Source organism: Cibotium barometz, chromosome 2 (assembly GCF_041138505.1).
Source record: "Cibotium barometz isolate CiBa-2024 chromosome 2, ASM4113850v1, whole genome shotgun sequence".
In the NCBI taxonomy this organism is placed as follows: Eukaryota; Viridiplantae; Streptophyta; class Polypodiopsida; order Cyatheales; family Cibotiaceae; genus Cibotium; species Cibotium barometz.
This window is the reverse complement of record NC_141047.1, coordinates 15,023,819-15,050,795: the sequence shown is the minus strand read 5'-3', so window position 1 is coordinate 15,050,795 and position 26,977 is coordinate 15,023,819. Positions and strand designations below refer to the sequence as shown.

General features: G+C 45.5%; 1 protein-coding gene across 2 annotated transcripts in view; it reads left to right on the top strand.

The window, feature by feature from the left end:
* Nucleotides 1-26,977, top strand: part of LOC147640694 (uncharacterized) — a 69,657-nt gene that overhangs the window by 18,102 nt on the left and 24,578 nt on the right. For both annotated transcript variants that reach the window (XM_086814276.1, XM_086814272.1), the window contains exons 2-8: nucleotides 8,102-8,224; nucleotides 15,606-15,747; nucleotides 16,023-16,318; nucleotides 16,452-16,507; nucleotides 16,619-16,713; nucleotides 16,807-16,909; nucleotides 17,049-17,143. In XM_086814276.1, the coding sequence (XP_086670402.1) occupies nucleotides 8,102-8,224; nucleotides 15,606-15,747; nucleotides 16,023-16,318; nucleotides 16,452-16,507; nucleotides 16,619-16,713; nucleotides 16,807-16,909; nucleotides 17,049-17,143 (910 nt within the window). The remainder of the gene's footprint in view (nucleotides 1-8,101; nucleotides 8,225-15,605; nucleotides 15,748-16,022; nucleotides 16,319-16,451; nucleotides 16,508-16,618; nucleotides 16,714-16,806; nucleotides 16,910-17,048; nucleotides 17,144-26,977) is intronic.

Sequence of the window (26,977 nt, the reverse complement as noted above, 5' to 3'; positions counted from 1 at the left end):
AGGAAGCCCTTTCACAGGATACTTGGAGGGAAGCTATGCAGGTGGAACTTGATGCCATCGAGAAGAACAACACTTGGGAGTTGGTACCGAGGCCGTCGAAGCGGTCAGTCATTGGTGTCAAATGGGTCTTTAAGACCAAGTACGCGGTTGATGGGTCGGTGGACAAACACAAAGCCAGGCTCGTGGCTAAAGGTTATGCTCAGCGGCCAGGCATCGACTACGAGGATACCTTTGCACCGACAGCGCGGATGACCATGATTCGGACCGTTCTTGCCCTTGCTTCTTCTCAGAGGTGGCCCGTGTACCAGATGGACGTAAAATCTGCGTTCCTTAATGGTGATGCTGGATTTCAGAGATCGGTTGCAGATCCGAACTTGTATCTCTTTCGGGAACGCGGCATGGTCACACTTATCATCCTTTATGTGGATGATCTCATTCTCACCGGCGGTCATGTGGAGCACATTGGAGTGACGAAGGTTGCCTTGTCAAAGGAGTTTGAGATGATCGACTTAGGCTTACTCCACTTCTTCTTGGGATTGGAGATCTGGCAGACCCAGAGGGGGTTCTTCGTCTCTCAGCAGCGGTATGTTCATGAGTTGCTTGAGGCCTTTGGGATGGAGAACTGCAAGCCTATTACTTCGCCGATGGACCCGAACACAAAGTTAACTGTTACAGATCCTTGTGAGCCAGTTGTTGATGCCTCGCAGTACCGGAAGTTGGTTGGTTCATTGATCTGGTTGCTGAACACCAGATTGGATTTGAGCTTCTCCGTGGGGCTGTTGAGCTCTTTTATGTAGACGCCATTGAAGACTCATTGGGACGCATGATTGCGGATCTTGCGGTATCTGCAGAGTACGAAGGATCTGGGACTCTTTTACACAGGAGGGAATGGAGTCAAGCTCCAAGGTTGGAGTGACTCAGATTGGGGAGGAGATCCAGACACGAGGAGATCTACTTCAGGATACACTTTTACCCTCGGCTCAGGAGCAATTTCTTGGAGCAGCAAGAAGCTGCCAACTATTGCCCTTTCTTCGACAGAGGCAGAGTATCGGGCTGCTTGTGGTGCTGCTTGTGAGGTTTTATAGCTGCGGAGGCTGCTAGGCGAGATTGGGTTTCCACAGAGGGAGCCCACAGTCATCCAGTGTGATAACCAGAGTTGTATAGCTATTGCTCGGAACCCGGTTTTCCATGCGCGGACCAAGCATATAGAGATACAGTATCACTTTGTACGTGAGAAGATCTTGGCGGGTGATATCTTGCTACTTTATTGTTCGACGGAGGACAATGCGGCGGACCTCTTCACGAAGTCTCTACCTCAGGCTACGCTCAGGCGGCACTCCAGCTCCCTTGGGTTGGTTTCACAGCCAGGAGCTGAGAGGGGGTGTTAGAAGTCATCTCCTGTCTATTTGTATACACCAGGGCCTCTGTTGTGGGTGTGCCCGCCCGTATATCATTTTTCCACACTCCCCGTATTTTTCCCTTATTTTTTTCCATTTTTCCTAGTGGTGGGAGGGCTGCCAGATGATGCCAGGAGCACCCCATTGCTGGCCGATTGGATCTTCATCAGTCGTGGACATTAGGGCTGCTGGCCAACTGCTTTTCTTTAGTCGTGGGCATCATGATTCTGGCCGACTGCATTTATGCAGTCGTGGGTCTTTTTTTTCCAGTCGTGGGCACTATCTGCTGCTGCTGGCCGACTGCCCTCTTGGAGTTGTATATATTGCCCCTCGGCCCCCACCACTTCCTTATTCAGTTTTTCGGGATCTTGTGTATAGAGAAGAGTTTACACACCTATCTCTCTGTGTTTCTTGTGCTGATTGTTTTCTGCAGTCTACTTGCTCTTGTCTACCCAAGTTTGGTTATCATTTCCGCTGCATATTCTGACAACTCCATCCCAGTAAAGGGAGTGATAGAGCTATATATAAAGCTCAAGAATCATTGAGCCAATGATAACGATATAAATGCGCCAAACCATCATATATGTATAAATCCCCGAGCAAAGGATGTGCCATAAAGTTAGTCCATAATCCTTGGACATGTCCGTATGAAAAACCATGTAAGGTAGGCTTTTCAACTATTGACAGTGTTTACCTGAAACAATTCAAGGCAAACAACGCACAATTCTTCTTGTACGGGTATATGAGTGTTAAGTGTCCAGAAACACTTACAAAAAATTACAAAAAGCACCAACTTTGCAGAACGCAAAGTATACTTAGCTTTTCTTTACCAGGTTCGTCATGAAGCCAAAAGAAATATCTCCTCACTAATCCATAAGATATCTTGAGATATATCTCCATATAACTTGCTTGTAAGCTTGATTTATAATATCCATATGGAAAGAGTGCTGAACATGGGCATATAAAACCAACTCCATACTTTGAGGATAAAATCTGTGTATCCATAAATCCTCAGACCAAGCTGTCTACTGTTGATGCTCTTGACACATGACTGCTTGCATAAGCTCAATAGCCAAACAGGTGATCGCTGAAGTCGCCACTTCCGATCTTTTCTCTTTCTCATTGTTGGAAGAAAGCCTCTTGCTTTCGAGAAAGCCTATGCTCTGATACCACTGTAACCGAAATCGGGGACCTGGAGCGATAGACCAACACCTCAAATATACCAGACAAAGCTTTTGAAAACACAGTGGAAGAAACATAAATAAAATAATGACACCGCACTGAGCCGGAACGGCCGCCCCCCCTAGGAACTTTTTTATTCAGACATAAGCTTTTACAAGATACCCAGGTGCGGGTGCAGACTTGCACTAGATTTTCTATAAAGCATCAGCAGCTTTTCTCAGAGCGTACGCAAAACTTGAGCTTGACCTTCACAACAAAAGACAGGCCACAACTCAGCCCAAAACTGTCACAAAACAGTCCCAATAATCAGCCTCAAACACCGTCCTTTTTGCACCGGAAAAGAACACAAGCTGATAGACCATGCACGGGGCTGACTACAAGGATGGTGTACGGCAACTAAGTAGTGCTATATGACTGCCATACCACTGCTGAATCACTGCTGCAGTGTAAGACCAGCACAAGGAATATATAAAAGAGCTGAGCTGTACAGCCAGCTCTGTACGACCAGGGGACAGGAGAGAAAAACAGGTTGCTGTGAACAGCGCGGCCAGCACAGGAGGGAGATAAGCAAACAGCCGTTGTCGCCTGTGTTTGACCAGCGCACAGTAAACCACCAGAGGCGACTTTTGTACGGCTAGATGCTCAGCTGTACAGCCAACGCTGAAAGAGAGAGGAAGAGAGCTGCAGTCGGCCAGCAGATGCAAGCGACTGATCCAAGTGTGAAGCCCCTCCTTGCTTTTAATAGAGTCGACCAGCCCTACTTTTTGGGCTTGTGCTTTTCCTTTTTGCCAAAAGTAGCAGGGTTGGCCCAAAATATCAGCTTTATGCTTTTCCCAGGCTTCTAGCCCAAGTTTCATGTTGGCGCCTCTTTTGTCCACCTTTCCATGCCCCAAATAATAAATATGTCCAGCCCTTCATTAAAGATATGTGAACACACTGGATTATAAGCATTATAAATCAATTTGATGAATAAAATCCCATGTTGTTCATGTTCTGTAGCCATCTTTCAGGCCAAACTTTGCTAGTGAATGCTTCAGCTTTCTTCTGTGGAAAATTCCCGTTCGTACCTTGGTTCTGCTCTATGCATGGGCTTGCCCCAAAACATTGATCAAGACTGATGAAGGGACCAAATGGTGACAGATTCCAAAACGATTTAAGAGCTGTTTCTAATGACCATGTCCATCTCTTCCTTCCCCCTAATGGCTCTCTAGCTCCATTGTGTAGGCTATACTCCGAAGAAAAAGCTTTAGAGTTGATGAATCTTAGGATTGAGTCTTCATTATAATGAACAAAAAGAAAAACTGTAATTTTCTGCAGGGTTGAATCAGGGCAACCTAAAGAGCTCTATGAGGGTGGAAGATGATGGAGAAGAAAAAGAAAAAAGGGCTTCTGCAAAGACTGGCTGAATACCACCAAGGAGGAGGCTGAAATAAGCTATGTAGAGGCAGCAAAACTAGTTGTACAGTGAGCTGAATGGGTTGGGCAAGAGCAGCTGGTCGAATAAGAGGTAAGAGGGCTGGAAATAAACGTACAAGAACCGTACAAGGCCATACAGCAGGCGGAATCCAAAGTGAGCAGATTTCAGGTGTTTCTTCCTATGAGCGTGTGAAGGGCTGGCCATGAAGGGACGACTGGGGGAGAACCCACGTGCCTCTCTCTCTCTCTCTCTCTCTCTCTCTCTCTCTCCATAGGTTGTATGATGATGATGGTCCCGCTTTGTATCATATGGCTCAGATTTCACATTCCCAGCTCATAGGTCTAGTCTTTGTTTTCTTTTGTACCACGACGAGATTACATGGATACTAAAGTGGGGAACTTAGCCTTTTTAGGGCAAGTGTTCTCTCATCCAAAAAATGGAAAATATGGGGAGAAATGGACATGTGTAATTGAGCCCACACTACATCAAAAAGAGGGCGCCCCTTTAAAAAATGGTTTGATTGCTTTGTGGGCCTCCCATTCTTTAATGAAGTGTGAACACCTTGAACATTTTATAAACAAAGGTACAATTTATAGAAGGTTCAAGGCATTACTTACCACCTGTCACAAGCCACAACCTGTCAGCAAACAAGTTCACGTGCACGAGCAGGTAGTATTCCTGGGTGGCCCTGGCTGGCTCTGCAGGATATACACATACCCATCAAAATATGCATGAAAACCTCTATCCAATCATTTTACTCTAAGTAAAAAGGCATTTGAAATTTGCACTTTTGTCTTAGAATTAACAAACAAAGCATGCTAAATCTATCCAATGACCTTTCTAACCCTGTCTAACAGATGGTCCTTTGGATGCCTACTATAGGATATGCCAAAACTTGGTAAACAACCTTGCCCTACCCTCTACTACAACATTATAGTATTCACACAAGTTCCAAGCATGCAAAAATGTAATGCACATGCACCATGTCACTTGGAAAACTCCTATTCTCAATCACTTATATCCCATGCTAATTGAAGCTCACATTTGGCTAATCCAAGCCAAGCTTGAGGTGGAAATGCCAGTGACAATTTTGCAAACATAATGCAAGATCTATTTCTTGTTTTTGGTGTTATTCCTTCTTAATTCCTAGTCTAATCTCTTGATCTAGTACCAAGATGCATGTTTAGTCACTCAAGCCCTAATCTTGCATGAAAAACGTGCCGAACCCTAACCGCAACACCACACCTCACCTTCACTCAATCTCTAGCAATGTGATCCATTGACAACTAACTTGTACATGTTCGTTGTTTTAACCCGAGTAGTAATGCATGTGACATTCCCTTGTGCTTAACTTGGAACAGGAGGGTGGAGTGTCTCCAAAAGGTATTTCTAAGGTGTTTTTGGACACCTCAAGAATTCAAGATCTTTATGTGGGGCTATGAAAACCGGTGTCTTTGGGATTGTCCTATCACACTTACACCCGTTGCACAAGGGTGCCACGTGGCCTCACTGTTAATTACAATTTAGTCACCTAGTTATGTTGAAAGCTCAACATTAGCCGCATAGCTATCACCATGGAAACTCTTTTGAGACTTTATTGATCAAGGTGGATGTTATTAATTTTCAAGTTAATAGAGTCTCAATGAGTTAAAAATGCATGATCTTTTGGGCAGAGGCCAGCGGAAAGATGTAGATGAATGACAAAAATGCTGAAGCAGTAATCCTCAAGAAGAAAGATGGATACAACCAGCCCGTAGTCGAGGAGTGGTCTCCGTAGGCAGAGAGCTGAAGGGTGCTCGCCAAAGGATAAAAAATGATGATGAAAATGAGGGGGAGGTATATACTCTCCATATGCATTGCCCTACTCACCCATGAGTCCAACAACGACCTAAAAAGATGGGGAAAAATAGGCATAAATGCCATAAAAGGGTGGGCAGCCCACTCGATTGCCATCTGGAATGAGAGGCACCGTCTCTTCGCCAAGAATGGGGACAATAGAGTTATCTCCAATGGCAACTTTGCTGTGACATTGTTGCAATGCGTCAAGCCAATCCTTGTGATAACTAATGTGCTGTGTGGCACCGCTGTCCAAAATCCAATGAGGTGAGTTGGAACAAGAAGGAAAAGCTTGCTCCACCATTGGATGGGGACTCGAGATCAATCAGGGTGAGGAAAGTTGACTCCACAACTTTGGCAGATGAGCTCACCCCTTTGTCCTTTGACTTCTCTTCCAAGTCCCGCATACGACTCTGGCGTCGTCGTCGTAAGTGCCCTTGCTTGGAGTAGTAATCACAAACCTTTTGGTTGCCAGAAGAATTAGGAGCTGAAGACCCCTTCAGCATAGCGTCCTTGGAGTCCTTAGAGTTATTAGAGGGAGTGCAACACCTTTGTCTTTGTTAGGCACCCCCCCTCTTTGTCCAATGAAAGCCTCCTAGTTACCTTTCTTTGAAGAAGAATCCTTGAATCTGCTCTCCTAATCAAGGACCATAGGCACCAGCTCATCCCATGTAATGGTTTCCGTCAGTCCTAAGGTGAGAAGTGAAGAATAGAAGCTCTCAAATTTTGGGGGCAACTAAGCAAGTAGCCGGATGGCCATATCCTCAGCAGAAGCCTCCTTCCCGTACCCAGAAATCTCAGATTGCAATGACTCCAGTTACATGTGCATGGGTATCCCGTTTGATGTGAGTGATGACTAAGGGTTAAGAGTTTAGAAGGATGAATGACCGAGCACAGGCATTAAGTCGATCCCATAGAGTAGCTTTGTGTGCGAGGGTAGCCCTCGTATCCTCATCCTCTATGGTGTCTGGGTTTAGGCTGGAGGACCGGGCGAGAAATGAACTCCAGAAGATTGTAGGTCTCCAAGACTTGCCTCCACCATGACTTTCCTGATGTCATAGTTTATGCCATCCAACTTTGGATCTGTAGGAAAAGTCAGAAGAGTGGGTATCTGAACTGCCCGAGGTTGGATGAGTGCCGTGATGTACCCCTTCTGAAAAACACACAACACCAAAACAGCCCAAGAGCTGCTCTTTGCACTTGTAGGGAGGGTGGATGGGATAGAATGTGAATGGAGAGGAGAGAAAAAAAACGCAAAGAATGCAGATCTGCCCCTTCAGAAATGAAAACGCAGGTATAATACACTGCTCGAGGAAAAAACGCAAAGAATGCAGATCTGCCCCTTCGGAAATGAAAACGCAGGTGTAATACACTGCGGGCAGCCGCCAGGCTCGTGTGAAAACGTGGCAAAAATCATCACCAATCAGCCTCCAATTAGCGATCCCGGATCTAGACGCCTTTGCTCTGATACCAAGTCAGAGGGCATTGGAAAGATGTAGACGAAGGACAAAAACGTTGAAGCACTAATCCTCAAGAAGAAAGATGGATACAACCAACCCGTAGGCGAGGAGTGGTCTCCGTAGGCAGAGGGCTGAAGGGTGCTCGTGAGATGATAAAAAGCAATGATGAAAATGAGGGGGAGAGGCAGCATAGATATACTCTCCATTATGCATGCACTACTCACCCATGACTCCAACATGACCTAAAAAGATGGGGAAAAATAGGCATAAATGCCATAAAAGGGTGGGCAGCCCACATTAGAGACCCAAGAAAAATAAGGGGGGGGGGGTGCCTCAACATGGGAAGGGCACTTGTAGACACCAAAATAGCCACCAACAGGAGATGATATATCGTGACACTTTTTTGGTAAAGTGAGGTACGAGTGGGTGAGCATTACTTGCTCCAAGAAAAAGACTCACAAACTTGAGCACATTCAAGAAAGGAAGATCAATTGCGACATTTCATACTTGCTATGCCTGCATCAAGTATATTGTTGTTACAGTAGACAAACATGTGTATGAAAGCATAAGGTTTCCAAACTAAGCCTTCGTTAAAAGTAATAACATTAGTGTTTTTATCACTTGTTCTTGCCTTGTGGAATGAGCATTGTGGAGGCTTATCGGTTAGCTTCAGATGACTCAGTTTATAAAAAGAAGATGAAAGAGTGTTTTTTTTTGGGGAAGTAATTCATATATTATAAAAGCTCATATTATATATCAAAGAGTTTTTCCAGCTGAGATTTTTCTTTCATCTTTTTTTCCTTTGGCAGCTCTTCCATACATCAAAGGCCCGCACTTAGATCCACGATTTCAGGTGTATTTTTCAAAGGAGTGGTTGGATACTCTGGTTGTATCATTTGGGAATTTCCTCAACGAGGTCCTCGGTGGCATTCATATCCTAAAACAGGTTTTTCAGGACTAAGTTGCGCATAGTATAGCAATGTCTTATGTTTTTATATGAGAAAGAAAGTTGTATTAACGTGTACAGGCAGGCCAAAATGACCTATGAGACCAAAAGGTTACATCATGTCCATGAAATACATCATCATGGGTACTAAAAATAAAAATCAAAGAAAGTAATAAGAGCTGAAATGTCAGATCTGAGAGAGAGAGAGAGAAATGAAATGAAATGTTATATTAACGTCTTCAAAAGGCCAAAGAGAGAGAGAGAGAGAGAGAGAGATATCTTAGTAATGTCTACTGAAAGCCCGAAGAGTCTATGACACCAAAAGATGTTAGATACGATCTATGTGTAGACTGGCTGTCAGAACACAAAAAATAAAAAGGTAGGGGAAGCGTACTACATAGGTCTCTGACTCCTGAGTGTACAATGGAGAGCTTAAAGGTCCATGAGGGAGTAGAGCTCCAAGATGTCCACCTCCCATGTTGGTGCTCCCTATGGCATCAGAGGATGTCTCAAATCTAGAGCTGACAGATGGAAGGTCTGAATCTTTTGGTGACTTCGCGGGGGTATATGGTCGCCTTAGTGTTCAAAAGTTCCAAAGGATGTATGGGGACTGAGAAGATAACTCCATGAAAACTGAAAACTGAAAAAAGGAACTAGCTACCAATACCATGAACATGTGTTGATGAAAAGGTAGTACAGGTAGCCTTGTGGCTAATACAAGATACAAGTATGTAGAGTGAGGTGGGAGGAGTGCATGCCTCATCCAATAATAGTACCATCCTCCTCCATAACAGAGTGCAGAGTAAGGATCTTTTTCCTTGGGAAAAAAATAACAGAGTGCAGAGTTGTGATGATGTCCCCTTCCTGTAGTGAGGGTCGAGACCTCTCCATGGTGCCGGTGTAAGTCTTGGATCTGCAGCTCACAGATGGAAGGTCGGGCAGGGGTGTCTAGCTCTCAAAAGAGATCGCTCTCTCTCTAGTAATTCCCTGGGGGAGGTGGGGACAAAGGGTCTCGCGATCAGGTATGTAGTCAGTGACCTGTGTGATACCTGTGTTCCTGTGGAGCCTGGGTGACATCCTGTGTCGTAAGCGAATGCAATCTAAAGGAGTCTGTAAAGGAGGTCTGAGAAGCATCTCATTGGCTTTGACTCCATGGCTGTTGTCTTACAATGACCTCTTGTTGTGGCGAAACCCTAGTAAATACAATCCCAAGCATCTCTCCTCATACCACATGACCCATGAGAGAGGGTCGAATCCATCTCCAAAAAACAATAGAATCTCCCACAAATCTTATGATAGGGTGGGCATCTGAACATAAAATGCTTCTTGGTCTCCACCTCACTGGTCATGCATACCTTGCATACTTGTGCCTCTTGAGGAATGCCCTTTGCTTTGCCAAAGTCAATCCGTAGATGTTTGGGTGATACTCTCAAACGGACAATGGCAATCTGCATGGCGTGTGCATGTGCCTGTGATTGTTTTCGTGGCTCACAATGAATCCATTCTCGGAAACTCCTAGGAAGTGCTCTCTATGGAACTGGGAGCTCTGGTGGCTCACGTGAAGCCCCGTTAGGTTGAGACGAATAAGGTGTTTGAGCTTTTCCCTAGAGAAATCCAATAAAGGGGAGGTTGTACTCGAAGGGGGGGAGGTGGTCCTCTGAAGGCAGGCCATGTTTGTCGAACCAGCTGACCATCTGTGAGTACCAAGGCCTGCTCTGTCCCTCTCGGGTAAGCTGCATAAAGGAATGGAAGAAAGGTTGCACTGAATTGGGATGAAGTGCACACATCCTAGAATTCATTACATGGAATGCACACATCCTAGAATTCATTACATGGAATGCACACAAGGGAAGACAAACCACCATGGATCCTTGAGCAATTAGCTTGAAGAGAAGATTGTATATTCGAAAAGTCAGTAAGTGAATTATGTCCATGGGCTTATATACTTGGGCCCCTTTTCACACCACTTATTAATGTCCTTTTACACTCGACCATGGCCTTTGGCCCATACCGTTATATACATGATATTAGTAACCATGTTACAAACCATCCCTTCCCATTAGTTTCATCCTCAAAACCATAAAAATTCAGCTCATGAAATGAATGTAACTCCAATAACCATGTAGACCATATGTAGCATATAATGGCCTTGATTTACATCGCTCCAAATCTGTCCATAAGAACATAGTGCCTTCCATACACCAAGAATTGCATAATACGCCTTCAAGTCATTTCCATAATGATTCCCAATGTCAATGTATAATCCCTATGAAAGATTCCTTGCATGAGAACTCAAATCTTCCACTTATGGGACCTCAAAAACTGTTATAACAGTAAATTCCAGCAAGCAAGTAGCTTCCGTTTGGTAACAATATCATGCATGATATGTATCCAAAAGTCCTTCAAAACTTTCCAACATAAAATCAGGTTGCCATGAAGAGTCCTCAAGAGGTAACTCACGCCACTTGACCAAGTACTCAATCATAGTATGATTGCGAAGCACTCTTTCACATTTGTCCATTATGCTCTTCGACACATATTCAATCTTTCCTTCTTTATCTATAGGTGATAGCTCATCAAAACTTGCACCTCCGGTCAAACATAAGCCTTCAAATGGGACACATGAAATGCATCATGTATCTTGGTAGTTGATGGAGCAATAGTTGGTATGCAAGCTCACCAACTCTTCTCAAAACTTTATGAGGACCATAATAGCGATGAGCTAATTTGGTATTGCTGTTGCCCTTGAGAGAACCATATCTTGATTTAAGGTTTCTTAAAAAACATCTAATCCCCTTCTTTGAACTCCAATGGTCTTCTATGAGCATCTTCATAGTGCTTTATCTTTTCTTGTGACCTCTTGATATTGGCCTTGCATTTTTGAGGTATTGCTTGCATCCTTTCCACCTCTTCCTTTGCATTTGGATTAATATTCTCTTGCTTGATTACCACCATTGGTATATTAATGATATACCCATGCAATGTCTCAAAAAATGGTGACATGCCAATGCTTACATAATGAGTACTATTATAAGCAAATTCATCAAGAGGCAATCCATCATCCCATGCATGTTGTGTCTCATGGCAATAGTGTCTCAAATAAGTCTTCACCCACTTATTCATCCCTTCCGTTTGATCATCGGTATTGGGATGATAAGCGGTACTAGGAGTCAACTTGGTTTCCATGGTCTCAAATAGGTGTTTTGGCTTGATTTTTTAATTTTTTGCTTGTATGGGGTATTCTAAGGTTCCTTATTCTAAATTTGGGTGTTTATGTAAGTGATTAAGTGTTTTTTTATTGATTTTAGTTGCTCCATGCTACTAATTTTCATTGATTTTAGATGCTCTATGCTACTAAACTTTTATTGATTTTAGATACTCTATGCTACTAATTTTAACAATGCATGACAAAATCAAAGGAAATAACATACACAAGCTAATCCACTTAATTGGACCCTAAAGCTTATGTTTTTGGAATAATAATTACTCTTAATCACGCTAGCTAAGCCACTTCTTAACTCTATGTAACCAATCTAAGCCAATCATCACAAATGAAAATCTAATAAAAATTTAATGTAAATCACCAATGAAATAGGGTTTCCCTAAATAAAAAAAACAAAAGCAATCACCTGAGGGAAAGGCTCTCTGTGTTGCTTGCCATGCAAACAAGCCACACAAGTGGAATGGGAGGGTTTCAACTGTGGAAGATCCTTGACCATGTATAGAGAAGACAACTGTTGATGAAGAGAAGCATGGTTCAAGTGGCTGTAGCGAGCCTGCCACAAGGATGTATCTTCCTGAGCGACCAAGGCATGATAGCTTTGAAGAAGTTGTAGCAAATGAGACTAGCAAATGAGATTGTGACTCATTCAAAGAGCCACCAAAGTCTATTAACGTGTAAAGATTGCCTTCTTGTATACCTATGGCAACAATCTGCAAGGTGTTGGTATCAATTACCTCAAGAACTGAACAGTCAAAGTACACGTTGTAGCCTTTCTCTGCAATCCGAAACATTGAGAGTACATTGCTAGAGAGCTTGGGAACATAAAGCACATCTCAGATGGTAGAAGGCTTGCGAGGAGAAGAGTTAAGTCGCACACTACCGATACAAGAGGCATCAAGGTTGGAAGCATCACCAATGGACACCTTCGAAGAGTTAGGCCGAATATCATGCATAATGGACCTGTCATGAGTCTGTGAGCAGTGCACCCACTAAAGACCAATCAAGGTAGTTGGTCCCATCTAGGATGAATTCCTTGGGAAGTCGGGGAATAGATGAAGAGATGACAGTCGGTGTAGAAGCCATGGAATCCTCCTCTTGAATTTATAGCAGAAAGGTTGCAAGTAGGCACCTGGGGGCTTCCCACTCCTCCCTAGATGCTAGGAGAGGTGAAAGATGAACTATACTCCTTCCAGAGATCAAGGCACACGGGTGAAGATGGGAGCTGACCCGATGTGCGATGGAGTAAGGGAGGGAGAGGCTAATGGAGTAAGTTCTCAAGTCCAGGATAGTGATAGAACTATACTCCTTCCGGAGATCAAGGCACACGGGTGAAGACGGGAGTTGACCCGATGCGCAATGCAGTAAGGGAGGGAGAGGCTAATGGAGCAAGTGCAGAGTGCTGCTACTAGTCCAGGGTAGTGACAAAAATTAGGGATGTTGTAAAAAATGTGTGTTAAACTACAGGGAGAAGGGGCTAAAAAAAAAGAAAACGCCGTCTGATAGACTTCTTGTAGAGTGTTAGGGATGCTGCAAAAAATTTGCGTTAAGACTGCATGGGGGGAGGGCTAGAAAAAAAGAAAATGCTGGCTTATACTCTTCCTGAGCGTAGAAGCAAGAGCCTGAGAACCTCAGCGCCCTGATACCATGAGAGAATGGTTGAAGGCAGCAAGCGGAAGCAGAGGAGAGACTTGGAGCAGCCAACAATGATCCAACACTTGAGCAAAATGATGAATGAATTAAATGGCGAAAAGCGTGTTGTTACATACGTCACAAATAGCCAAGTCAGCTAGTAGAAGAAACCCAAGACTGGTGAAATACCTATACGAGTGGGTAAAGTGTCTAAAAATGTGGGGAAAAATACCCATGACTAAGTAAAATACATGAGATAAATATGCTGCATAAATGGTGCAATAAATGGGATAGATGTTGGAGATGCTTCCACCATGTACAATGCTTTATAGGCACCAAGGCCTTATCTTTTGACCCTAAATAAGAGGGTGTTCACACCACTTGACTAGACTCCAAACTAACTTCAAAATACCCAACAGTATTGGCTCAAGATATTGAAGCCCGTGGCTATGTGGCCTATTTCTAGAAGGTTCTCCTCATGCGCTCGAGGACCGTCCAGCGGACAGAGCAGGTTGAGTGTTTTGTGGATGGATTGAAACTGTCCTTACGTGCAGATGTGTGTGTAATCCGTCCCCGTGATCTCCTGGTCGCAAAACATATGGCTACTACCCTCTAAGCCTGAGAGAGTTCTTGGCCTGAACTTAGTAGCATAGGCAACAGAAAGGCAAAAACAAGGGTGGCTAGTCTCGATATCTCACCTTGCCCTTGAAGAGTGGCGTGGCAAGATAGCTACTGGCGGTGCTTTGATTGCGATTCCATCGAGCAACTATCGAGATCTTGCCACTACTAGGGAGTAGCGAGAGGGGAGGTAGATGTTGCTAGTGTCATCATTACTATGGCCTTGTGCTTCTCCTTTTGCCCTTTCCATTATGCTTCTTAATGTTCCTCGGACAGTCTTTCACAATACATGGGCCGGCATGGTATGGTGATGTGCCGAGACAAGGGGCATGGACATCCGGATTCCAGTATCCATACTCTTTGATGGAGGAACCTCAAAGCACATCAGCAAGGGCAGTGTGGTTGAGCTGCCTGCGACAATTTTGGACACCACTCGCATGGTTTTAGTCTTGAGATGATAGGCAAGCGGAAGAAGTTGAACCAATTTCTGGTTTCTGAGACATTGGAGGATGCCATTCTGAATTTTGGGGATTTGTTTGGTCGTTGTTTTTTTAAGGTGGTATTAATGGATTAGGTGGATGTTATTCTAGGTCATGTGGGTGGGTTCTAGCACAAGTTGATATTTCAGGTCGTCGTTCTTTCAAGCTGGGAACCCTATTCTACCTACTGAACCTACTGGGAACTCTACTGTTGCTGTGAGCACCTACTGTACCTACTGTACTTGCTGTGCTGCTGGGAACCCTACTGTACCTGCTGTGCTGCTGGGAACCCTACTGTACCTGCCTACTGCTGGGAACCAATTGTATCTATTGTACCTGCTGGGAACCCTGCTGCACCTGCTATACTGCTGGGAACCCTACTGTACTTGCTAGAAACCCTACAGTAGGGTTCCCAGTAGTAGCACAAGTACAGCAGGTATAGTAGGTGCCCACAGCAGCAGGTACATTATGGTTCCCAGCAGGTTCAGTAGGTAGAATAGGGTTCCCAGGAGGTGCAGCAAGTACAGGTGCCCACAGCAGGTACAGCAGGTACAGTAGGTGCCCACAACAAGTGCATAGCAGGTACAATAACTATCCATGAGGGGACCAGTCAACCAGCAAAAAAAGTGAGAGGAAGAGAGAGATGGTCAACTCTTAGCGAGGAAGGGATGAGAGTGATGGGCGCCAGAGTGCAAGAGAAGGAAACCGGGTAGAAAGGTGGAGAAGAAAGAGGAGGTGGAGCAGATTGGGGGAGAGGAGGTGGAGGGGTCCAAGCCCCTTGTGCCATGTGGCACAACCCACCATAATTAATGGTGGGCATCTCCTTTAGAGCTAACAAAGCTCAAGCAGCCGTTGGAGATGTTGGTCAAAGGGTCAGTCTATCCAAGCTTCTTGCCTTCTGGAGCTCGGATCTACTGGTTAAGAAGGATGGGAGTATACGTCTTTGTATGGACTACCCAGCGTTTGATAAACTCACCATCAAGAACAAGTTCGCGTTGCATTGCGAAGTGGTTTAGTAAGCTGAACGGAAATCTGGATACCATAAGGTTCGCATTCATCCGGATGATATTCAGAAGACAGATTTCCGGGCCTTATTCTAGAGAGAGAGAGAGAGAGAGAGAGAGAGAGAGAGAGAGAGAAAAGATATATCAACATCTACTTAAGACCTAAAGGATCTGTGTGTGAGAGAGAGAGAGAGAAAGAAAGAAAGAAGGAAGTTATATTACAGTGCGTCTATGAGATCCAAAGTGGTAGAAGAATTCCATGGGGTATTGGGCCATGAAAAAGACTAACTGAGAAAAAAACTAATAAAAAAGATAAACCTATCTCATCATCATCACCATTGGCACGAGCATGAGAGAGAGAGAGAGAGAGAGAGAGAGAGAGCTGTTTAAGCCTTAACAAGCAGCTCATATCACGACTACCAGCACTTTTGAAAGTTAGTTCTGAATTGTTGAGTGGGAGGGTGCTTGAGCGCAAAGTTGAGGAGCTCTCTGGTGATTATGAGATGCTTCAAGTCGTATTGGCAACAAAGGAGCAAGAAATTTTTGAGTTGAAAAGGTTAGTTGACATAGATGTGGGTGTTGCACATGGCTGCATTTCTTATTCACATCCTGTGCCCCATGTTCAAGCGCCACCCTCTCCCAGCTTTTCTTCCTCCCCCACCCCTCTTCCCTTGTTTCAATCTTGTGTAACCATCCATGACCAGAGCTCAGGCCTATGGTTGGGTTGGTGAGTCCATCAACTGCTTTTCACGTCTCCTTCATGTGCATGTGTGTGTTGGTTTGGTGCTCTGGATGTAGATTGATCACGAATGGTTTGTATATGCTCCACAGGGTGTTGTCGGCATGCTCTCAGCACTTGCGGTTGAAACAAGATGGTGAAACCTCTTTAGCTCTCCCTATCAATCAACTTGATAAAATTACAGGGTTACGCAATGGCTCAGAAAGAGTAGGGATAATCAGTACGGAAGGGACCAGTACTATAGTACATTCCAATGATGGCTCTTCTCATGGGTGTGTTTTAAGTTCCGTGCAAGAGGAGGGCTCCACTTCTCCTAAACGTGGGAAAACACAAGCCAGCTCAGCTCCAATTGAGACTACACCAACCACACACTCTGCGCAATTGTCAGGTACGGAATCCTACTTTTGTATTGGCGCTTGGGAAGCTGTGTGTAGTAGTAAGTTTGATGCCTTCCAAAGTAATGCACAGTTTCTTATTTTTAGAATGCTATTGAAGGCTGTCCTCTTCTGTATTTATAACAGATGGAACAGATATGTCATTGGAAGAGGAGTTTCCGGAAGTATCAATTGATTCTCAGGTGGAAATTGGTTGCTTAACTTGTACCACCGTTTTTAAAGAAGAGATTCACCCCATGTTAGCATGCTTCAGTGGATCTCATGCCATGTTAGATAAACACCTTTTTGCTCAGGAAAGCTTCTCTGGTCATACAAGCCCAATCACAAGATGCCGCTTTTCTGCTGGCGGTGGGAACATTGCCAGTGCTTCAGTTGATGGGACAGTAAGGTGATTAGCATTTGATGTCTAAGCCTTCCCTTAATGGTACGAACCTGCACTTTTTGTTTTGCTATAATGTCTTATAACTGTCCTTTTCTGCAGAGTCTGGAACTCTGACTCAGGATCCTCAACCTCAAGAAATGCAACCATTTACTGCGGTGCAGAGGTTTTGTCTCTTGAATGGGACTATAAATCAGACCGCTTGGTATAATACGATAATTGATTAGGTTTTGTGTTATTGCACTTTTTACCTATGTATTTCAAAATGTTGCTTGACTTGGGTCCATGTTTTCAAGGTTTAAACTTTTGTCATGATTGAGATTTTACCAGTCGTCGTGATCTAGCTGCTTATAGGCACAGCAGAGCGAGGTATCAAAGCGTGGAATGTGGATGCGAAACGAGTAGTTTGTGATTTAACTACTGATGCTGCATATCCAAGGTTAGATCTTCATTTTATTTCCAATATATAGATAAAAACTTAGATAGATGGACAGGCAGGCAGGGAAGGATCGGATGGCATGGATAGGTGAATAGAAAGTAGATAGGCTTATGTATGTATATATGTACACACACACACACACACACACACACACACACACACACACACACACACACACACTTTTTTTTTTTTTGGTGAAACCACTGTTTATATTAAATAGTAAACTGTACAGTCATAGTCACCCGAAGCGGGTGGAACTATGAGAACGAACTAAAAAAATTGGGAAAATTCTTCAAACTGCTGGAGAGAAAGCTCACCAAGATCATAGCAATCTCGAAGAGACCGGAGTAGGGCAGCACGAAAATAGGGGAAGGGATGAACATCACCAGAAAAGTGCAAATGATTTCTGGTGGAATAGATGGTCCAAAGAGCCCAGAAGCGCACCCATGTGAAGAAATGATCATACCCCGGTAAGGCCGGGGATAATCTGCCAAAAATCCAAAAAAGTCGCCCAAAGCGCTGTCGAGGGAATCTATACTACAGCAGTGCTGTCAAGTATTGAAGAAAATCGCGGGCATGCAAGCAACCCCACAGTAAGTGAGGTACGGGCTCGGGCATAAGGCAGCAGCACCGACATAAAGCTGGAGCAATACGCCTTTGAGCCAGTAGAGTGCCAATTGGTAGCGCGCCCGTAATGCATCGCCCAAAAAAGACCCGCTTCTTAAGTGGCAACTTTGACTTCCACACCTTTTTTAAAGTCAATTTCCACCAGGGCAAAGGCTTATCCAAGTGCCATAGCATGTTCCCATGTTCCACTATCCAAGGCTGAGGAATAAGCAAACGGAAGGCCTTGGAAGCAGTGAGGAGATGGCATGGGAATGAGGCATAACCCGGCTGCGGACGATCGAAATGCCAATCCTGTAATGAATCCTCCTCCTCAAGAGGGGGTACCGGCTGAAATGGAGCCATAAGTTCAGCTATGGCACGCCATATCAGCATATGATGCATGCCTAGATGCCATTGCCTGGTGACCTTGGGGAAAGAAAGAACCATACCATGCTCATCAACCCCATCCTGTACCATATGTATTCCCAAAGTCGATAGATGATAAGCCTTTCTTGGGTGATCCAGCGCTAAAGGTCAAGGAAAGACTCGACTCCAATGAATGCTTTGAAGTCAGAGTGAGTTCCCTGTATGTGGAGGTCTACTTGACCAGTGGATGAAACATAAGATCTGCTGCCAAGCTGTAATCAAAGAAGTGGCATAAGGGAAACCTGGTATGCGCCCACAAGATGACCAAAATGACATCCGAGTGATCCAAAACCTAGTGACCATAAGCATCTACTTTCATGTGTGCACACATGGCTGCCAACATCTTTGTCCTGTGTGCACACATGGCTGCCAACATCTTTGTCTGGGGCTGTGTTTGACGGACAAAGTCAATAAGCAATGTGGCCTTTGTCAGAATATGCAGCGGAAATGATATCCAAACTTGGGTAGACAAGAGCAAGTAGACTGCAGAAAATAATCAGCACAAGAAACACAGAGAGATGTGTGTAAACTCTTCTCTATACACAAGATCCCGGAGATAACTGAATGAGAAAGTGGAGGAGGATGGGGGGGAATATATACAAGCCCATGAGGGCAGTCGGCCAGCTCTGGAAGAGGCCCACGACTGACAAAATGTCCACGACTGCTGAAAAACAGCAGTCGGCCAGCATCTGGTGCCCCACGTCTGCACAGAACAAGTCGGCCAGCACTCAGATAGCCCACGACTGCTACAGATGCAGTCGGCCAGCCTCAGATTGGTCCTGGCATCACCTGGCAGCCCTCCAGCCACTAGGAAAAAATGGGAAAAATAGGGAAAAAATACGGGGAGTGTGGAAAAATGATATACGGGCGGGCACACCCACAACAGAGGCCCTGGTGTATACAAATAGACAGGAGATGACTTCTAACACCCCCTCTCAGCTCCTGGCTGTGAAACCAACCCCAGGGAGCTGGAGTGCCGCCTGAGCGTAGCCTGAGGTAGAGACTTCGTGAAGACGTCCGCCGCATTGTCCTCCGTCGAGCAATAAAGTAGCAAGATGTCACCCGCCAAGATCTTCTCACGAACAAAGTGATACTGTATCTCTATATGCTTGGTCCGGGCATGGAAAACCGGATTCCGAGCAATAGCTATACAACTCTGGTTATCACACTGGATGACTGTGGGCTCCCTTTGTGGAAACCCCATCTCGCCAAGCAGCCTCCGCAGCCATACAACCTCACAAGCAGCACCACAAGCAGCCCGATACTCTGCCTCTGTCGAAGAAAGAGCAATAGTCGGCTGCTTCTTGCTGCTCCAAGAAACCGCTCCTGAGCCGAGGGTAAAAGTGTATCCTGAAGTAGATCTCCTCGTGTCTGGATCTCCTCCCCAATCTGAGTCACTCCATCCTTGGAGCTTGACTCCATTCCCTCCTGTGTAAAAGAGTCCCAGATCCTTCGTACTCTGCAGATACCGCAAGATCCGCAATCCTGCGTCCCAATGAGTCTTCAATGGCGTCTGCATAAAAGAGCTCAACAGCCCCACGGAGAAGCTCAAGTCCAGTCTGGTACACGGGCCACCTCTGAGAAGAAGCAAGGGCAAGAATGGTCCGAATCGTGGTCATCCGCGCTGTCGGTGCAAAGGTATCCTCGTAGTCGATGCCTGGCCGCTGAGCATAACCCTTAGCCACGAGCCTGGCTTTGTGTTTGTCCACCGACCCATCAGCCGCGTACTTGGTCTTAAAGACCCATTTGACACCAATGACTGACCGCTTCGACGGCCTCGGTACCAACTCCCAAGTGTTGTTCTTCTCGATGGCGTCAAGTTCCACCTGCATGGCTTCTCTCCAAGTATCCTGTGAAAGGGCTTCCTTTACGGAAGTGGGCTCTTTATCCCACATGATACGAGACATAAGAGCATAGTTCACCTGAAGAAGCTCCGCCGTGTTGCTTTTATCTCGAACTCGATGTGATCTTCGAGGGCCGTCCTCTGTGGTCCATTCGGAGGGTAGCTCCGTGACACCTGACTCCCGAAGGGTGTCCATCAACCACCTAGGTACTCGAACAGATCGTGGAGCCTCCTGTGGTCGCAGGGGCTCAACTCCAGCTGCGGGCTCAACCTCCTGTGATGACTGAGGTGGATCAACTGGAGTGGTAGACTGGGAATCATCATCAGACTCTGGATCTCCAAGAAGTGGCGGCTCCTCGACAGTGGATGCTGGAACATGCTCGTCAAAGACCACATCCCGGCTGACAACAATCTCGTTCCTCTCTGGATCATACAACCTGTATCCCTTGGAAAGAGAGTTATACCCCACAAATACCAGCTTGCGGGACTTGGAGTCAAGCTTCCCCCTCTGCTTCTTCGGAATATGTACATACGCGTCACTCCCAAAGACACGGAAGTGCGAGACATCGGGTTTCCTGCCAAAATATGCCTCAAATGGAGTCATATGGGGTACAGAAGTCGTCGGAGAGCGGTTAATGGTATGGACAGCTGTCGCCACAGCCTCACCCCACAGTGGACGAGGAAGATCTCGATGCTCCAGCATGGTCCTCGCCATCTCCACCATAGTCCTGTTCTTACGTTCAACAACTCCATTCTCCGAAGGCGATCCGGTATTGGCCAATTCCCTCTTGATGCCATGATTTGCACAAAACCGAAAGAATACAGTCGAGGAGAATTCCCCTCCTTTGTCAGCCCTGAGAGTCTTGACCTGAAATCCAGACTCTTTCTCCACCATCACGTGCCAATCCTTGAACCGAGCAAAAGCCTGGTCCTTCTGTGAAAGAAAGTAGACCCACGTGAATCTGGTACAATCATCAACAAGCAGCATGAGGTAGAGAGATCCTCCCAAGGATGGTATCTGCTGTGGTCCACACAAGTCAGTGTGAATCAACTCCAAAGGTTTCGAAGCCCGCCTGGAAGCTTGCTTCGGAAAGGATTCCCTGTGCTGCTTACCACGTATGCAAGAACTGCAGCGTCCTTGCCTACTACCAACATCTGGCAAGCCAACCACCATCTGGACCTCTGGTCCCGGAAGGCGCGCCGCAAAGCATCCACATTTAAGTGGCCAAAACGAAAGTGCCACAAGTCTCCGACCTGAGAGCCTGTCAGTGAGGAGAGTGCAGAGAGTTTGTAGATACCGTTCTCCACACCGCCTTCCCAAACAACTTTGCCTGTCTCACGGTCCCTTAGAGCAACTGAATGCTCCTCAAATTCCACCCGAAAGCCAGTCTTGCATACCTCATGCACTGACAAAAGATGAAAGCCCAGAGCAGGGACATAAAGAACACGGGAAGCATGCTTGCCCCCCTTGCCGTCGGGAATGATCTCCATCCGGCCCTCACTATGAATCGGAATAGTGGAATTATCACCAATAAAGATACGACCTGACTGCCGCTTCAGATCCAGGAAGAAGTCACGGGATGGAGTCATGTGCCTGGAAGCACCACTGTCGAGAATCCATTCCCGAGTATCCTTTGCGGTGAAGCCACCTGCCTCCTCGCTCGAAGACGATGAATCATCGGAGTCCACCATCTCCAAGTGCACAAATGCCGGAGTCTTTGCAGCTGAGGCTGAGGATTCAGCACTCTTCCCTGTCCGCTTAGGGCACTTCCTCCAGTAGTGGCCTTTCTCGCCACAATCATTACACGATCTTTCGGCCTTCAGCTTCTCTCGTTCTGGATCAGGCTTCTTCTCGGAAGACTTATCTGATGAAGCCTTCCCTTTGCCCTTGTTGGTATTACGGCCTTTCGACCGTTGGCCAGTTAAGGCCTCCGAACCTCCGCCGTGAGGAGGGTTTGTGAAACGTTCCTCCTGGTCCAAGACCATTGGCACAAGCTCCTCCCAAGTAATGGTGCTGAGCCTGCCACTCGTGATCAACGAGGAATAGAAAGCGGAATACTGACCAGGCAAGTGAGAAAGTAACGTGATGGCCATATCTTCGGACGATATCTCTTTCCCAGCTTGAAGGACTTCCTGCTGAAGGGCCTGCAGCTTGTTAATGTGTTCCCGCATTGTCGAAGACTTTGCAGGGTTCATAACCCGCATCTGCACTTCCAAGGATATCCGCTTCATGGGTGATACCCTGTTGTACAAAGAAGCCAAGTGCTCCCATATGCCTCGTGCCAGCGTCATGTGCTTCACATGGTTGATCACCTGTGGTGTGCAATTGAGGAATATAAATGACCGGACCCTAGCGTTGACACGGTCCCACATTTGTGCCTGTGCCTCCCGGTCCTTCCTCGCGGATAAAACCTCCCCTTCCTCAGCTTCCGGCCTTGGCACCCCTTTGATAATAAAATCAGCAAGATCATATGACTCCAGAACTGACTCCATCATGACCTTCGAGATGCCATAATTGGACCCGTCCAACTGACGATCCACTGGGAACGTGGGGAGAGTCGGAATCTTCACGTGCTTCTCTGCCATCTCGAGTAAATCCGCCATCTCGGAGAGTAACCTGAAAGGGTGGGTGGGTGGGAAAAAATCTGAAAATCAGAATATATGCAAGTGGCTGTCCAGCCCCTCTGCCCGCCTTCCTCTTGCACCTTCACTTCCCGTTCAGCCCGAAACAGTGCACCGATCAGCAACCTGTTGCTCCCCCTCTTGCTCAGAAAAACGCCCAAGATCTGCTAGAGCCTAGGGCTCTGATACCATGTCAGAATATGCAGCGGAAATGATATCCAAACTTGGGTAGACAAGAGCAAGTAGACTGCAGAAAATAATCAGCACAAGAAACACAGAGAGATGTGTGTAAACTCTTCTCTATACACAAGATCCCGGAGATAACTGAATGAGAAAGTGGAGGAGGATGGGGGGGAATATATACAAGCCCATGAGGGCAGTCGGCCAGCTCTGGAAGAGGCCCACGACTGACAAAATGTCCACGACTGCTGAAAAACAGCAGTCGGCCAGCATCTGGTGCCCCACGTCTGCACAGAACAAGTTGGCCAGCACTCAGATAGCCCACGACTGCTACAGATGCAGTCGGCCAGCCTCAGAGTGGTCCTGGCATCACCTGGCAGCCCTCCAGCCACTAGGAAAAAATGGGAAAAATAGGGAAAAAATACGGGGAGTGTGGAAAAATGATATACGGGCGGGCACACCCACAACAGAGGCCCTGGTGTATACAAATAGACAGGAGATGACTTCTAACAGCCTTATGTGCCAGCATGTGATAGTGAATGTCGAGAATGTTCAGGCCTCCATGCATTTTTGGCGAGCACACATAAGCACGTTTGAGCAGATGAAGCCCTTTGCGATCCGATTGTGTTCACCAGAGACAGGCAATGGCACGAGACATAAATGTATCAATCTGCTTACTAGTCCAGGGTAATAAAGGAAGGTGAAGCTGAATGTACGCCATGATGATCGACTACAAGTGGACATGCAAAGGCCAAGTGGATAGCTTCCAGTAATCAATTTCACACTCCAATCAAGTCAGCACCCATACCATCTCATCTTTCAAAGAAACATCCCAGCCAATCGGGTATCCCAAATGCTTGACCAAGTGACTAGGTGGAACAATCTGACCTAGCCAAAGATTAGAATGCCAAAGATAGTGGTTGATTGATAACAGCTTCGACTTTCAAAAATTGATATGCAACCCAGCTGCCAGCTCATAAAGCAAAGGGCATCCATAATCCGTTGCAAATCCGTTGGGGTATTTCTACAGAAGGAGGAGGAGTCATCAGCATAGGCCCGTGCCACAAAGTGAGAACCATCCAGCATCGCAATACAATGCAAGCTGCCTTGCTGGATAAGCTTGTCAATATATAACAGCAAAGGGTGTGTGGCAATGGCATAAAGCAACGCACTAAGTGGGTAGCCCTGACGTACCGATTTACCCAAAGTCCAAGCGGCCAAACGTTCCCGACCAAAAATGCATTGAGCAGTACCCCCCCTGGTATATCCAATAAATCACATTTTGCATTTTGGGTCCAAAGCCCATCCGATCCATCACCCTAGCTATGAAGTCCCAGTGGACAATGTCAAATGCCTTAGCAATATCTACTTGCATGATCAGGACATCCTGGTCAGTGTACTTGGCATACTCAATACCCATGTAGGCATTTGCTATGTTGTCCATAATTTGCCGCCTGGGAACAAAGCCGTATTGTGCCGGGTGCAATCCCGAGTGAAGGTAGCCCTTAATGCGATTAACTATCATTTTGGTGACCAATTTATAAACAAGTGGCATAAGAGAGATGGGCCTCCAGTCACCTAAATTCTCACAGAGTTGCTTTTTTGGGAGCAATTTCAGCAAGCCTTCCTTCCAAGAATGAGGCAACATGTTATCACACCAACATTGATTAATCATGCATAGCAATGGAAGCTTCAATTCTGGCCAAAATGTGTGGAAGAATTCAACCGTCAAACCATCCCACTTGGGAGATTTCCATTTTCCCAAACTCGTAAGTGCAGCCTGTAGTTCTTTCTCCGTAAAGGACTCTTCCAAGCCTTGTGCCTCATCAAGTGATAGGATCGGTGTAACCTCATCCAAAAGCATGGTGCGAGCAGCCAATGCATCCTGTGTAAGTGGCATAGGGTGGGCAAACAAATCCCTAAAGTGAGTGACATATTTCCGCAAGCTGTTGCTTGGTAGAGGTCCACGTGCCATCAGACAACACAAGACGTGCTATGCCTTGCTTTTGTCTAGATGCATGGAGACCTTTGAAAAAAGACTTGGAAGAGCATCCCTTATCAAGCATTGATTTTTACCGGGCACACACTTGCCACTTTGCAATCTTTCGTTTATCATTGTCCTTGATACAAGATTCAACATCCATGAGTGACATTTTCCTCGACAGTCAGTGGTCTTGTATGACTAAGTTAAGTGTAAGACTACACAATCCTTTTGGCCTCTGCCACCCTCTCCTGTAAAGCACCCATGTACCACTTGCCATAGTCCTGTATCAGCATTTGCATGTGTGAAACAAAACAACGACATGCAATGTCAACATCCTCATTCAACTGCAGCAAAAGGGGTTGCACAGCCGAGCGTACCAAATCAGCAAATGCATCATGAGTGAGGTAACTATTGTTGATGGGAAGTAATCGTTTATGCGGTAGAGGTGAGTCATGAATCCCCATTCCAAAGTATAGAGCTAACCACAACGAAGCATGATCAGACAAACACATTGTGTGGTCAATCCATATGTGGCATGTAAAGGCATCATACTGATTTGCATTTAACAAATGCCATTGGATCAAGACGGGCAAAATAGTGCGACTGAGCATTATGCTGAAATGTGAATCCAAGAGTGTCTGGCATGAGCCATCTCCAGAGATCCAAAGCATGCAAACCCTCAATCATACTATGCCATTCTGCTCAGCCCGCAACATATGGGAACGATGTGAGGAGTCATCCTCATGGCTAGGTGAGTTATTGAAATCCCTTGTGAGAAACACATTTGTAACCCATGGGTAACACCGCATGGAGCGCCAAAGTTGCACTCTACGAAGCAATGTCTGTGAAGCATATATACTAGTGAACTCGTAAACCTCGCCAGCAATGAGACATTGCACCACCATCCACCGTCCATGTGAGTCATTGTATGCGACACATGACTACAAATCATGTTTAACCATGATGGAAGTATGCGAAAAGTTGCTTTTGCTAGCATGAAAAAAAATCAGATACCCCAAGAAAGCACCATTTCTACCAGCAAATAGGTGTTGATTGTGTTCTTGCACACACACTACATGCGGTCGCATACTATTTACATATGCCCAAAAGAGCCTCCATTTACATTATGTTACTTCGGCAAATCTAGACGCGGTTTGCTTGCAAGAACATAATCAACATGCTTTTGCTGGAAAAATAGGCGGGAACTGTTAATTACTCAGGAACATGCATAATGATATGAATAGCTTTGAGGCCATTGATTGCCTATAATGATACTCTTGGTAGATACATTGTGCTGCAATGTATGCTAAATGAGCAAACGCATGAATTTGCGAGTGTATATGCACTGACAACGTTAGCTAGAAGGATAGAACTCTGGAGAAGACTTGCTGTCTATCCATGGTTGACAAATGCATTTGTGTTAGGGGACTTCAATAACTCTCCATCAATGCAAGGTAACACATGTGGGAATTCACACATGATTGTAGCAGACAAAGTGGCTTGGTAGACATTTATTAGAGACACTGTAGCAATGGATATGTGGAATGTGAAGCGTCCGGACAAAAGAGGATACACATTTTAGCATAATGCTAGATCAAAGTATCAAGCGAGGCTTGACAGATGCTATATGTTAACTGTGCACAATGGGGATCCGAGCCCTGCGAAGGTATGGGTGGATTATGCATGACAATTATTGGATCATTATCCATTATGGGTGGGGATGCATTTTGAAATAGCTATGGACAATGCAAGGCTGCCATGTAAATGATTGTTTATAGTCAATAGCTCCTACCTATCACATGATGCGTATTGAGAAAAGGTGTACAATAGCATTGCATTACTTAGAGAAGATGCTTGCTCTAAGACCTAGACTTAGCATGGAGAAACTTTGCAAGAAGGATGCAATCTATCATTATAGAATATGACAGATGGTATATGTGGCGGAAAAAAGAGCAAATAAACCGATGCAAAGTGGATGTGCAAGCATTGCATGAGGTTGCACAAACAAGGCAATTGAATCAAGAGGAGGAAGAAAAGCTGTAAATTGCATGATATTTGATAGATTGCAATAATCAAAGGACATTGAAAAAAATGGCAAATATAAGCGAGGAAAAAGCCTTTACTAGATAAAGGCTGCTTGTAAAAACAAATTTTAAAAGGCTTGCATGCTAGG